Source organism: Centruroides sculpturatus, unplaced genomic scaffold (assembly GCF_000671375.1).
Source record: "Centruroides sculpturatus isolate CEXI.00-Female unplaced genomic scaffold, Cexi_2.0 scaffold87, whole genome shotgun sequence".
NCBI classification, from domain to species: Eukaryota; Metazoa; Arthropoda; class Arachnida; order Scorpiones; family Buthidae; genus Centruroides; species Centruroides sculpturatus.
In genome coordinates this window covers 558,019-573,590 of record NW_019384414.1, presented here as the reverse complement: position 1 = coordinate 573,590, position 15,572 = coordinate 558,019, and the positions used below count along the sequence as shown (strand labels likewise).

General features: G+C 27.3%; 1 protein-coding gene across 1 annotated transcript in view; it reads left to right on the top strand.

Annotated features, from left to right (window-relative positions):
- LOC111619132 (potassium channel subfamily T member 2-like) overlaps positions 1 to 15,572 on the top strand; it is a 77,343-nt gene that overhangs the window by 17,749 nt on the left and 44,022 nt on the right. Inside the window, exon 2 of the mRNA XM_023360801.1 lies at positions 3,054 to 3,306. Within this exon, the coding sequence (XP_023216569.1) occupies positions 3,054 to 3,306 (253 nt within the window). The remainder of the gene's footprint in view (positions 1 to 3,053; positions 3,307 to 15,572) is intronic.

Genomic DNA, 15,572 nt, shown 5'->3' with positions numbered 1-15,572 from the left:
AATTTGAAATTACAACAGGTAAAATTAATATTTTTTGAGTAGTATAACGTTCAGTATTATAAGATGACGTTTGTCTTGCTCTGGAAACAGCGAAAACAAGTTAAATTCTCATAATATTTATGAATCACGCGAAATATAATGAATCAAATGACCTTAAAATGAACTTTTATTATTTTTGTATATAAAAATCCACGTTACGCAAAACATAATTATATTAGAGAAAAGAAAGTGAATTTCCCATTATATAAGTAATAGCATATATTAATTTCTGAGAAAAATTAATTCAATAATTCTGGTTAGTAGAAATTCTATATAAACTGAAAGTTTAGGGAAAAAAATATGGTTGCTATGGTAGTAATGCTCACTCTTAGAAACGGTTTCAATAGAAAATCGAGATGGTTAGCTTTATAAGAAAAATCGAATTAAAAAATAATTATACTTAGAAATATCAGGATAAAGAATGAATATTTTAAAAAAATTCAGGATACAGAATCGTTCTCTATAAATAAAATCTGGATAAAGGTTATCTCTAGAAAAATGATGTTAAAGATAGATTATCACATGCATGTTAGAATTATTTATTACAGTAATAAGAAAAAGTAATATATCGACTTGAAATCTGCTTAAAAACAAATCAACGTACGAAAAATAATCGTTTGCAAAATTGTTTTATAATATAGAAAATTGATTTAAATAGTTTGAAATTTATATACTGTATGTAACATGAAACCTGCGAAAGATAATATAATCTTCGTATTATTAATACTATTCTCTTTCCAAAAATAATGGTTGACTTTAAATACAAGCGTATAAGAATAATTGGAAGAATTAAAATTGATAATAATATCGAACTTTTTTTCTTCCTGAAAATGGGGAGTTTTGATTCTATTCTTTCCTATTTTGCTCATTAAATGATACAGTTTATTTCCCATGTTTTTAATATGTTTAAAAACAGAAACATTTGGCTAAATAATATTATAAACACTTTCTGATATTTGTAGACCGACTATTTTAAAATATTGCAAGATATGTTAAAAATAAAAATGGATTCTGTTTCCAAATCTTCCCAAATAATTTCTAAGAATTACTCAGATACTTAAAATATTATCTTTTAATTAAAATTTTGGAAAAGAAAATCGAAAACTTTATTATTGATTTCAAACAAGTTAATAAAAAAAGTTAGCTCATTGTAATGTAGATTATTTAGTAAATTCAAAACAAAAACAGCCAGAGAATATTCAAATATTTCTTCACAGCATCGAAGAAAAATCAATTATTTACAAATTTACAATTTGAATTAAATTAAACAAAATATCTGAAATATATTATTTATTTATGAAAATTTACTCCTGTTTTGTTAATATCCGGTTACTGTTACGAATGAATTATAAATGTATGTCAAACGTTGCTTTAAATATTCTTTATTGATTGTTAACATTATATTTTGTATTAATTAGATAATAAATATGTAATTACATTAATTGATTCTGAAAAAAAATGCTTATTATCTTTTTTTCCCTTATATAATGCAAATAATCAAGTGTTTTTTTTTCGTTATTCAAGCTTCTAATATATCAATTTACAATAATAAGTTAATAACCATCATCAATTTTAATTAATAAATCAGTAAATAATATTTAAAAAATTAAATTCAGCAGAATAAATTATTATTTTACAGGTATAAAATATAAAATATTGTATAAATAAACTACAGTATGCTAAAAACTAAATTTATAAAGTCTAACGCTTTAAATTTATTATTTAAAACCTAAAATGATAGTTCTGAATTTCTAATTTAAAGTGAAATTTATAGTTATGATTTAAGTGTAACTTGTATTCTAATGTAAATTTGACTGTTATATTATTCTAGGACCGAATAGAAGGGAGTCGGCGGGTCCATTTGGCTCGAGTCCCGCGAGGCAGAAAAACTCCCCGAATTTATTCTTTTCGAAATTATTATATTCGAAAAAAAAAAACACGATACTAAAGTGATATAAATTAGACTTTTTTTGATAAACGATGAAAAATCTGTTTTAGTGATATTATTTATACATTTTTTATGGTTTTCAGAAAATTCATGACTAGTCTGGTCCACATACTCCTCTCGGATCCTAATTCTTACAAATTAAAAATGCTGCCGAATATAATATATAATTTTTTCAAATTTAATTATAATATTTTTAATCAAAATAATGTAAATACTTTTAATACAGGTAAAATAAAATTGACAATGAAAACAATGATTATTTTTAAAATCAAAATAAGATATTTTTATCTAAGTAGAAACTGCAGTTACAATAAAATATCTTCTTTATAAAATTTCATATCGATTTATGGATTGAAAATCTACTTATCTTCACATTTTACACAAAAATACAGAAAGAAAAAAAATATTTCTGTATTTTTATCAAAGATACATTTTCCTTTAAATAATTTAATCTAAATATTAATATATAGGCCTACATCCCTAACCATGAGATTTTTGTATTCATTTTGTTTTCTTTTAAGGTATTTTCTTTATTATCTTATACTCGGGTCTATAAATTGATACTTTTGAAAACATTTTCAAAATTGAGATAACAGAAATATCATTGTGATGTATTATTTGAGTAGGTTTGACATCAAATTTTATCCTATCAAACGTTTATATTTAAGGTAAAAACAATATCTTTCGGCTTAAAAGTAGTCTGTTAAGTCTTTTATACTTAATAATATATAAAGGAATATCTAGAAACTTGTGATAAAAGAAAGTAGTATATCGTACTTTATTATATAAACTTTAAAATAGAATTAAAGTTTTAAAGCTTATAATATTTTAATAAGCTTTATTTATATAAATTGTACAGTACATGCCACTGTTCTACAATTTATAAATACAGTACATGTTTTCATATATTTGAATATTGAAAAATTAAAAACACCTGTTGTAGAAACATATGCGATTCTATATATATATATATATGTAAATTATTAATTCAGTATGTATTTAAGTACTGTAGCATAATATATATTATGCAAACGAACCCAACCCACTAATATTTATCCATAAATAGGTTCATCCTATCGTCAAATGCCTTGGGTACGCGAGTCAGCTGCAAGACCATACACACCAGTGGAAGCATGGCGTAGAGACCATAATCAGCAACCGGTGTTGCAGTTACAAAAGCCGATTTCAAAGATAGCACATACAACCATAGCCAACATGAATAACCAAAACAATAACAGCGCAGTGCCTCCTTTACCACCGAGATATCGGTTAAGAGATCTTATATTAGGTGACTTTGCTTACGGAGACGATGGGCAGAGGTGAGTTTTTCTTTCTTATATTCCTCTCTTCTCCATTGTTACTATGATAGCATTTTCCGCCATGTTTTTTTTTTAAATCTTGCCACTATATTTTTAAACATAATTTAAATTGGGCGTTTATAAATTATCATTTTTAATAGCAATTTATTTTCTTTGTTAATAATAATAGTCTATTTAATTGTTTATAAACCGCTTAAAATTTGAATATTTTTAAAAGATAATTGAATTTTCGATAGAAATGTGGATTAAATGTTAAGTTAATTTACTAAAATCGATAAGGGTGTTTATTGGAGAAGTTTCGTGATAGTTTCGCCCCTCCATCTCGAGTGTGTTTTATTATGATAATGAATTAAACAATGAAGGTCGAAATACAGTAAGGCACAGTTACGGTTCTATAATATTTTACTCTGGAATTTTAGCAATAAAAAATGATACAAAATGCACTAAATTGAGTTTTTTAATGTCACAATTTGTCTTTATTTTTTAGGCTCACAATCAAACAAGTTCATTAAGGAAATGGTCCAATCGTTATTTAATTAGACAAACCCAATAAACTGAATGTTAATTAATTCATAATTAGTTAGCAAGGCAATTAACAACTTCAAATTACTGTAGAAGTTAAATTACGAACACCAAAAATATAAATGTAAATTTAAAAAATATTAAACATAATTATAATTGGCAATAGTATTAATAATGACGACTGTGCTGCCATCTGTCAACAAAGTCTAAAACTTTCACAAAGAATATTTATTTTTAATTTTAAAAAGTTTAAAATTTTATTCAGTTTTAAGGTATTAAAAATATTTATTGCAATGCTTACTTATAAACGATTAATCAAAAAATGTACACGAATGGTGCGAATGCGTATGTAATAAAATAGCCTGTTGAATTGTATTCGATATATAGGCTAACTCATTACGGAGCAATCTCTATAGTAACCAGTGAAATATCGAATATAATACATCACAGATGTTCACCATAGTACAAATGTTTAAAATAATATTCAGACATGATAATGACATTTGTACAATTCTTAAACATTTGAGATCGTTGCAAAAAAAAACTGAATGATTTTTAACCGTTATCACGATGAGATCTGTCATTTTTCAACGTCAGGCGATCAACAGGTCGGAAAAGTAACGTATAAAATCAATAATCTGTCATAAACGTGTCTAAAAGATTGATTGAACTTGTGCTAATGTTGTAATATAGATAACATTAGATATTAAATATCAAATTTAATATTTTCCTTATCAAAGATTTTATTATTATTATATTTAGATTGTTAAAAATGATTTCATTTTCTTTTCATTTAATTAATAGTCTATTAAAAAAATGGTCGTCTTCAGGAAGTTGGTTTGTTTTTATTTTGGTTTTTACTCACGTAGCAATTACAAAACATTAATTTCGTATATTGTAATTCTATTTTAATTATTACTTACGAATAAACAGTGCCGACAAAAGGAAGCCTGGGCTGTAGCCCTAGATTTCGGCCCGAAGAGCTCAAAATCTGTATAATAAAGTTTTAATTATAAAGTCTGTGAATTCAAGTTATATAATCTCAAGTGATAATTGCGAGGTTGCGGCCAATTTCATCTCTAAAACGTGAACGTCGTATGTCGAGCGTCGCTTACAACACAACAGTGCTCGACGGTCGACATTCACGTTTTAGAGATAAAAACTTCGGCGCAACCTCTCTAATGTGGAGAATCGCGAACATTACAGAAGCAATAGATCAGGGATCCCGGGGCCCGTAAATGTTCCGCGAATAAAAGAGAAAAATTATTCAAATTTACGATATTTTATACTTGTAAATTTTTGATATTTAATACCTTTCATACAAGGTCGTGTAATGAATAAATAATTCAATTTTATTTTCGTAGGAGTATAATCAATAAGGTTTATTTGTTGTGTGAAGTGTTAAATAAGCGTGAACTCGGGAAGCATCTTTAAGTTTGTATAAAGTCCTTATCTCACGTTAATTGATTTTGTACAACGCTTTAGATCCTTTTTAGTATGGATTTCTAATACTGCATCAAGACTGAGGCCCGTAAAAACATAAGGCCCTAGGCAGAAATCCAGGTTATCTGTACCTAAAAATGTTCCAACAAATACAGTAGAATTATTAAAAGATTTGTTATCATTTCCTTCCAGACCACAGAACACAGATGTATAGAAGAATAGATGTCCTTATGTAATCTGGATAAGAGAATAATCACTACACTGATCTGCTCCGAAAGAACAGAAGCTATCGGTTTTCTATACATCGTTATTGATCATATTTGTATCAAATGCAACGTGGTGTAAATTACAACCGATGTAATTTAGATTACCCATTCAATTTCTCATTTAAATGTGAAAAGTTAAAATGTGATTTTATCAGATAAAGCTTGATTTAAAGATATTTATTCCCAAAACTTTAATTTTCTCTCCTTTTTTTGAAAGAAATAACATAAACCTTACAACGTGAAGTTAAACCAAAGAAAATCCCTGCAGAGTTTTTCGTCTTTTATTGACTCCTGAAAAAATATTTTCTTTTTTTATGTTTAAAATATTTCTTAAAGATTTAATTAAGTTTGATTTTCCTGTAGAGAGATATATTTTCTATTTATAGTTGAGTAAATTAATCTCACTTTCAATTTAATAATATTTTTTATAGCTTATTTTTTCGTAAATGCAATTTAAAAACTACAAACTTACATACAATTTTTTGATTTAATATACCAAAAAAATTATATATTAAACATGAATATTTTAACAATATATTCTAACCCAGCTCTTATTTCAACTAAATATAAAAAACACCTTACCACTGGGGTATTTAAGTTTTTCTGCTCTATTTATGAGCCCTCGTCAGGTAAATTGTGTTCGAATTCGGAACATGTTTTTTGTAAAGTAAGGTGTTTTTATATTTACATAAATATTTTGCAACTTTCATTAATGTCTTGTAGTTTAATTAACTACTCTCACTCCTTTAAACATTGTTTTCTTTTATTTAAAATACAATATTATTTTTTTCTGATATATATATTTAATATTTTTAAGAGAAAATAATTTAAGTTTAGCGAATATGTATAGCCTACAGATCCAGTTTGACTAGTGCTCTATTGGCACTGCACCTAGTGTCTCACACAAAGAGACCCAAAATTTAATGTTTTATATGAATTTTCTTTTCAATAGTGATTTTAAAAATCTGTTTTTGTTTTATTTTATTGACTTTTTTTATATATTAGTGATAAATTCATTTAAAGTAATAAAGAGCAACCCGCGGCTCCCCGAGCGCTTACTGCCCTTGGGGCTTTTATAACGTAATTTTATTTTCCTATTTTCTATCTCGTGTCATTATGCAATCCTAATTAAGCTGATATTTATAATGAAGAACAACAAAACTAAACTTGACCAGTAAAAAAGATTAGAATAAACTGAATATTACTAGTTTACATAATATTAGAATATATTACATATATTATTTTATTACCTATTTATGAAGTATGTTGGAATACCAATATACTTCAAAATGTTTTTCATGGCAGGCTTAAAAGCCTGCAACTCCGTAAGAAAAAATGTATGCTGCTCGCCCGTATGGGCATGGGTTCTTATGCTGAAAAGTTTGCTCATCGCTGATTTAAACCATTTTCATAATCGAACGATAACTATATCGAGATTTGAATGGTTCATTCGTCACTCGAATGAACCATTCAAATCTGTAAAATTACTTTTTTCAACTAAATTCTTGCAATTTCTCAGTTTAATGCTAAAATTATGTAATTGTTTTACTTTTTTCTAAATTAAGCATAAAAACGTGGACATCCTTAGTTTCTAAAATTCCATTATTTATAATGTAGTGCTTTAAATTAATTAAAAAGTGACTTGTTTATTTAATATATTACGTTAATTTTTAAATTTACTAAATCGTAAAAATGTTTTTATTTAAATATGCTTAAAATCTGAAATTGTTATCAAATGTCTACCATAAGAACGAATCATGACAGACAATCTAAATGTCTCTTAATTAGTCATTGTTTTTCTACAAGTAGAATGGGGTGGTGGGATAAGATAATGTAACGTGTGAGTGATCTGTCAAGAAGGATGCCTTCCGGGAGGACTTTATATGGAAAACTGACTCCTATTTAGGTGTTAGACGTGAATAAAACCCGAAAAACTGCAAGTGCCCAGCCCGTTAGTGAGGCATGAACTCGGACACAACCAGTGTTTTAGTGGTTTTATCCACTTTTCCACTGGTGGGAACTTTTTCATAAGGGATAAGGCACCACTTGATATCTGGTACCTGTTTCCCAATGGAAAAAATCGCCTATTTGTGGAAGAGAGGAAATATTTTACAGGCGAAAATAACTTTTATGTGAAATTTCGATTGTAGGCTAAGAGATTTTTGCAACTTTATGGGCGAATTTTTCTTTTTATGAGGCTAAAAAGTACGAAAAGGAGCGAGGTAAATCATCCGAATGATTCAAAATAATTCCAGATATTTGAAATGATTTCGATAATCGAATTATTTTTCATTGATATGAATTTGTCATGAATTTTTATGGCTTTCAGAAAGAGATGAGATTTCACATTCGTTGCTAGTCTGAGCCTCATCTTACTCAGGCTTTATAAGTAACTTTAGTTACTTTTTGAGTTAATTTAAACTAAGTAATAAAATTTTTTTTAATGTTTAATAAAATATTTTATAAGTTCAACAAATAAATTCTGCGTAAATACATTAAGAAATGAATCTACATCTCTTTTCATTTCGAATGTAGGTCCTACAAGTATATACTTATAATATATAAACACAGAGTGGCCATAAAATCGTTAAATTCTCGAATCCTTTCTTTAAAAATTACAATTGAAAAAATAGTTTTAAAAATTGTATAGTTTTAAGGAAAAAATTCGAATATTAAAATTTAATGTCCCAATTAAGAAATGAGGATTTTCTGTACTTAATCCCAATAATCCACCTCTTAAATATTCTTTAAGAAGATTAATCTCAGGCTTTAATCCTATTCTTTCGAAAATTGTAAAGACCATTCTCTTAATTACAATTATATCGTCTGGGTAGTCGATACTAACGAGTTTCATTCGCGGTTTCATCGTTCCTGGCATTTTATTTTAAAACTTTCATTTATTTATTAACAAATAAAATTAACAATGAATAATATATACAAAGCAAAATTATCATAAATTTAAGTAAAATTAATTAATAAATCTTAATAAAGTATAAATTTTATCACAGATGGCTCCAGAAACTCAATTTTGAAACGACGCTTGACTATTGGTTGATTTGAAAGCTGAAATTTAATTGTAATTAATTAATAAAATTTCACTGCAGATGGCGCTAGAAGTTATATTTTGAAACGAAACGTTCCTATTGGCTGATTTGAAAATTTAAATTTGAGATACAGTAATTGCATAAAATGCATTTTTACAGANACATATTACTACTCGTGTGCTCCAAAAGTTAGTTGCATACTATTGTTCGTAATTCAATCGCTTACAAAAAAGAGACTGAATCAAGAAATATATTGATTAACTGTTTTTTGGGTCACCCGCATTTACAGTTGAATATTTATATATACTGTGGAACCTCCAATAACGGCCACCTGTATTCAGCGGCCATTATTCGGAGGTTTGACTGTGCATAAATCTATGTACAATATCTACAGTTAATGCTAGTACGAATGCATTCTGAAACTTTTGACATAGGATAGGACGATTTGAAAGCTATATTAATCATAAATATTAGAATAAATAGATTATAGAGCTAACCAATCATTAATTCATTAAAATCGTTTAATTAGATTTTTGGATATCAAATTTTTATTAATACAGTTTTTATTTATTCATTTAATAATAGTTTCTCTACAGTATTTATATCCTATGTCAAAAGTTTCAGAATGCATTCGTACTAGCATTAACTGTAGATATTGTACATAGATTTATGCACAGTCAAACCTCCGAATAATGGCCGCTGAATACAGGTGGCCGTTATTGGAGGTTCCACAGTATATATAAATATTCAACTGTAAATGCGGGTGACCCAAAAAACAGTTAATCAATATATTTCTTGATTCAGTCTCTTTTTTGTAAGCGATTGAATTACGAACAATAGTATGCAACTAACTTTTGGAGCACACGAGTAGTAATATGTTGCTGACGGACTAAATTATGAATAATAAGATGCCGCAATTCCGAATATTTTTTACAGTAATGTTAAAATATACCGGTATAAATATAGTTATACATAAAAATAATTACAATTGATGAAAAAAGTTGAAATGATAAAAAACAAATTTATAGAATTATTCAAAGAATATATATTCAAAACGGAGATACATTCAATAAATTACCACCTTTTTTGTCCTTTGGTAGTTTTTACTGTCACAATAAAACATATTTTTTTCAAGAAAACAATTTTAAGATCGGATAATCCGAGTCAGTCTTCAATCATTCTGATAGTTACACAATCAAATGATTTATATCATGTTATTCAAGTGTATTATTCGATCGTTTCTCTGTTAGATCCATTTTAGCTATTGTAATAACGACTGTAAGAAAAATACTACAAGATTGAAGTCTCAGTTAAGAGTCGCTTAATTCGAGTATAAGATAATTTGCCATTACATAATAAAGCTATCATAAAAAGTAAGATAATTAAAATATACACATGATACGGTATTATAGATTTATTTTTCATGATTTTTATAAAAGTAATTTTACGATGTTGTTAAAAATGGAAGAAAATTTAATAGCTTAAGAACTTTATCGTCTTAATGGAAACATACTAATAATTGTTAGTTTAAATATTTAGGATTTTATTTATATACTTGTTTATTTTTTAAATGGCGTGTACATTATATTTGACTAAAAAATTGAAAAAAATAAGTCAAATTTATTTTTAAATCGATGTTATATTTTCTGTTATCTTTTATCTTTCCTTTTTTGAACTTCAGAGTGTTTTGGGAAAACAATGAAAACATTAATTTATCTATAGAAAAAAAGATAATACAAGTATTCAAATTTTTTTGTTTTTCTTTCTTTAATATAGTAAATATATTGCAGTAACTTATTTAAAAAATTTAATTTATATTCTTTATAAAAATAAATAATATTAGTTTTTCATTAATAAAGAAAATTCAGAATATTAAGCACAATTTTTAGTTTTCGGTTTATTTAACAATTATTTTATTATTTAAGTCAATAATAATCTTGGATTTAATGTGTATTATTTCAAATGAAATTTTATGGAAAACAGGATTTCGTTAAGAATCAACTGAGCGTATGAAATACCTCAAAGGTTTCATAATACGCTGTTATGCTTTCTTGGCCATAAATAATACTCTATTTTTAAATTATCAAAATTGTAACTTTTATGTACTCCATTTTTAATATTAAGCTGTTAAAACTCCAATTTGAATCGTGGATTTTAATGGAAAATGTACTATATTTGTATTGTTCTTACCTTAACTGGTACGTCTTTCGAAAAACAAGAATATAAAGGCCTAAAGGAAAATTGCATCTCTCATAAATGGATGATAAACGGATCATAAACTGCTATCATCTGTCACCTGAAAGAGAAAAATAAAAATACGTTACACCTTTCTTTTTGCATCTCTAACTTCAAAGAGACTTATTTTTTACCCTTATACTCAGCTCACGTCTGTTTTATCTATAACAAACTTTGCCCTCAAAAAGTAGAAAATACATGTGAGAAGAATATTGAAAATTTTTTGTACAAATTCTCTACAACATTTTTTCCAATAACACCCTTATTAACTTGTGTGTTCTATAGATAAACTATCTTCTCCCTCCCATTCTTTATGATATTCTTGTCAAGAAAATATAATAATAATAAACCACTCAAATTTATCTCTTTAACATGTCAGAAAAAAACTCCTTTATTATTGCTAAATTAAAATATAAATCAATAACTTCTACTCTACCTTTTACTGTTTGAATTTCTTATCTTTCTCTTCATCAAATAAAAGTTTTATAATTATGAAAAGAATTTAATTATAAACGAGGTTTACCGTTAGAAAAGGATTATAATGATACTGTTAATGTAACTAATTAGTGTAGATAATTGAATATATACTTTAGAAACTTGGGAAATAATATTTTACGCTAGCAATCTATGCCTGCTATGGTTGTGATAATAATTTATTACAGTAATATGTTTACAATTAAAAATTATATAAGTTATTGAATATTTTACATTCAACAACCGTTTTACATAAGACATTCGTGTAAATTCTGTTTTCTAACAGATATCCTTAATCATGGCTTATATACATCTACATTTAAACAATATATTCTTCTAAATTAGGTTAATAGCGCTTATATTCGTCTAAAATTAATTTTCAGTTACCCAAATATTTAAGAATATTCATTTTTTTAATGCATGTTTATATCAAACTTCTCTCAAGCTAATTATATCCAGAAACCAACCGATATTTATCGAACTACTTACATACATCGTGCATAACGATGTTTGTATACGCGATAATCAATTGGCTCGATCATATTCTGAATCAGAAAATTGCTCATTAAGAGCAAGGTAAAGAAGTTTCTCGCATAGAATTTCCACGTAATACACGTGGAATCAAACGAATATCGATTACCAATATTAATCGATACAACGAGTGGTGATGTGTACTGTACAACCATCGTCTTTAATAATAGCTTACGTGTAAGAACTTCGATTCGCAGTTTCGCGTTAATAAGTCTGGAAAAACTTATACAAAGATGTTCTTCCGGAGAAGAACAAGGCCCACACTCGCATCAGATTTGAATTATTATTTCGATAACGTTTTCCTTCCTTGGGATGATCAGTAAGATTTTTCAAATTTTAATTACTTTTTTAATTATTTTTTCTCGAAAAAAATATTAAAAATTGATCGAGCGAAAGTCGGAAGATGCAGTTTATCACATTTGTANACAGTATTTATATCCTATGTCAAAAGTTTCAGAATGCATTCGTACTAGCATTAACTGTAGATATTGTACATAGATTTATGCACAGTCAAACCTCCGAATAATGGCCGCTGAATACAGGTGGCCGTTATTGGAGGTTCCACAGTATATATAAATATTCAACTGTAAATGCGGGTGACCCAAAAAACAGTTAATCAATATATTTCTTGATTCAGTCTCTTTTTTGTAAGCGATTGAATTACGAACAATAGTATGCAACTAACTTTTGGAGCACACGAGTAGTAATATGTTGCTGACGGACTAAATTATGAATAATAAGATGCCGCAATTCCGAATATTTTTTACAGTAATGTTAAAATATACCGGTATAAATATAGGTTAACTGACTTTTGGGCCACCTTGTACTGTACAGTGAATTAAAAAATAAAACTTGATTACAAAATAAACTGTCAGAAAAACGTCGAGTTTAAAAATTGCAATTACGAGTGCAGAATATCAATAAATCCTATATAACGAACAATTTTTATAGTACGCGAACAATTTTTACGCGTATAGACATTTCTCGATATAGCAAATAAATTGGCTCGATCCTTAGAGACTTCACTATATCGAGAGTCCACTTTATATCATGTAAACAGTTACGAAAACACGAAATAGAAAAGACTTAAGAAGAAAATCTCACATTATTGATTTATAAAGATAAAAGTTATAATTAATTAATTAGTTTTTATTTTATTCTTTAAAAGTCGAACTTCTATCCTTATCTGCACTCGTTTAAAGTTTCGTAAGGTATAATAGACACCGCGAAAGTGCTGCAATTGTTTACTACCAATTTAGTTAAAAGCGGTTAACTAGTCGTATAAAGAGTAATAAGTGCTTTAATTATTTCACTGAAATCCCTTATATCAATGAATGCTCAAACGTGTGAAGGCTGTAACTAAGCAAAGTTTTGTTATAATCGGTTCTAATTATTTTTAAAGCAACTTCCATCGCGTGATAAAGTGTCATTACAATAAGAGAGTGGTACAAGAAAGGCAAGTCAATCCGACAGTTGAACTACGGTTTATGGATCTCATGAGATTCTTCTTATAGATCCATGTAAATTAGTAATAAAATTCATACAGAAATAAAATTCCCGTCTAAACTGCAAAATATTCGATCGTAGCGAAGAGCGTAAACGAAAATAAATCAATGACAAAACACATATCGAATCCCGATTTTTATTTCATTTTTTGCAGATATTTTGAGCTTAAAAATTGTAGACCTATAAATTTCCACTGTCTGTCCTTTCTTAATCTCGAAAACGATGTTAGATATATAAAAGTCAAGACCAGATATGGAAAGTTTATGAACAAAACGTCCCGATTAACTATATAGGAATTTCTGGTCTAGACCGGAAGACACGCGATTTCAATTCGAAAATTTTCCCCAGAACGGACTTAGATAACCGACACGACTCTGTTGTTATCGTGAAAATTATGATGTAGTACAGGGGCAAGACACTACTAATTTGAGATGAAGAGCATATATTTTTAATTAAATAATTTTAAAACTCGATTTAAAATTGCAGCCCGGCATTGTGATAATTTTTGCTCGTTTCCAATAATTTTGCTTCAAGATTGATGCGAAATCAGCTTTAACGTTGGTTAATAAGCATAAAGCTTTGATGATTCGGTTAATATGTCGGCTCGCTTTATTGTAGTTACTTTAATTAATTATTGCGTTGAAGAGAATTAATTAATATTAAATCGAAGAAAGTTGATTTATATTTTTAAATATTCTTTTACGCAATATTCACTTGTGAAATTTGCACTCTTACATATTTTGCGCCTCGTTACTCAAGTTATATAAGTAAGAATTATGAAATTTCTGTAGAGAAATTTAATATTTTTCTTACGGTTTCGGAATTTCATTTATTTTGGCTTTAAAAAATTTTTATTATATAAAATTATAAATTTATTTTTTTATAATATTTAACAGTAAAGTTCTCATCTTTCGCCTTGGGATTCTATTGAGTTCTTTTGAAAAGTTTTCACCGTAGTTAAGAAAGGAAGCATCTCTTCATCATATAAAATAGAGTTTGTACCTTATTTTCTAAAGGTAAAAGGATCTTGTATCTAAAAATGTATTAAGAATATAACTTTTTTACTCTTTAAAATTACAATGTACAAGAAAAAAGCACGTTATCTGATAGTTTAGTGAGATTTAAAAAATAAAATGAAGTTTTTGATACATCTAAAGTTTTAATCTATCGATTATTCAATTTTACAAAACCAGAAGAAAATTGCTTTTATCTGCCATTAATGCCACGAAAGGTAATTTTGTTATATTGCTCGTTCTGATTCTACAGGAATGGCGAATGGCTGTTTGATAGATATAATATTGACCTATATAATATTACTCGTGCATTCATTCTGTTAATTTACTTGACTGCATTAATAACAAAGATTAATTTAAATCGGAAATTATCTGAAGAGGTGTGCAATAAAAGGGCATTAATTGAGAATATGTTATCAATTTTAGAAAATAATTGAAATTTGAGATAGGCGATAATTCGCAGTTTAACGAGGAAAAGCCAATATATTGAAATGATACTGATTAAATATTTTAGTATAAATTAAGTCGATCAGTCAATGCTGTTTAAGAAATATGAACCAAATTTTAACGATAAATTAATGTATATATCTTTATAATAAATGAAGATTATTTATTAGTTTATATACGGAATGGTCCAAAAGTCGGTTAACCGTATTTTTTGTGCGCTCGGGTATATTATATGATTGCTGTATTGGGTTTAGAATAATTTTTTTACGTTTACAGAATTGACGAAAACAAAAAAGTACAATTTAATTAAATTGCTTAATTAAATTTAATTTAGTTTTTACAATGGTTGACTGACTTTTGGTTCACCCTATACATACACAGAATATATATACATATTCAAATTTAACTGATGCAAGTCGAGATAAAAGGGATGCCAACTAGGCCATTTGGCTCGTACCAGGACACAGAAGGGCCCTAAAGTTTTATTTTTTACATAAAAAACATGATAAGTATAAATTAGAATTTCTTTTGGTAAGTGGTAAAAGAAACTTATTTCTTTTATTGGTCTTATATTTTCGGAGAGGGGTGGAGTCCATCTCATCTCTTTCATATCCTCTTTAACGTATTCTAATACTTTTATTGGTGTGATAGTAATGCTGCAGGTATAATATACGGGCTATTAATAAAGTTCAAACAATCTATAACTTTGATTTACATAATTTTATAAGTACATTTAATATTTATATATGTAAATTTTAAAAATTATAGGCTATAGGCTACAGCTA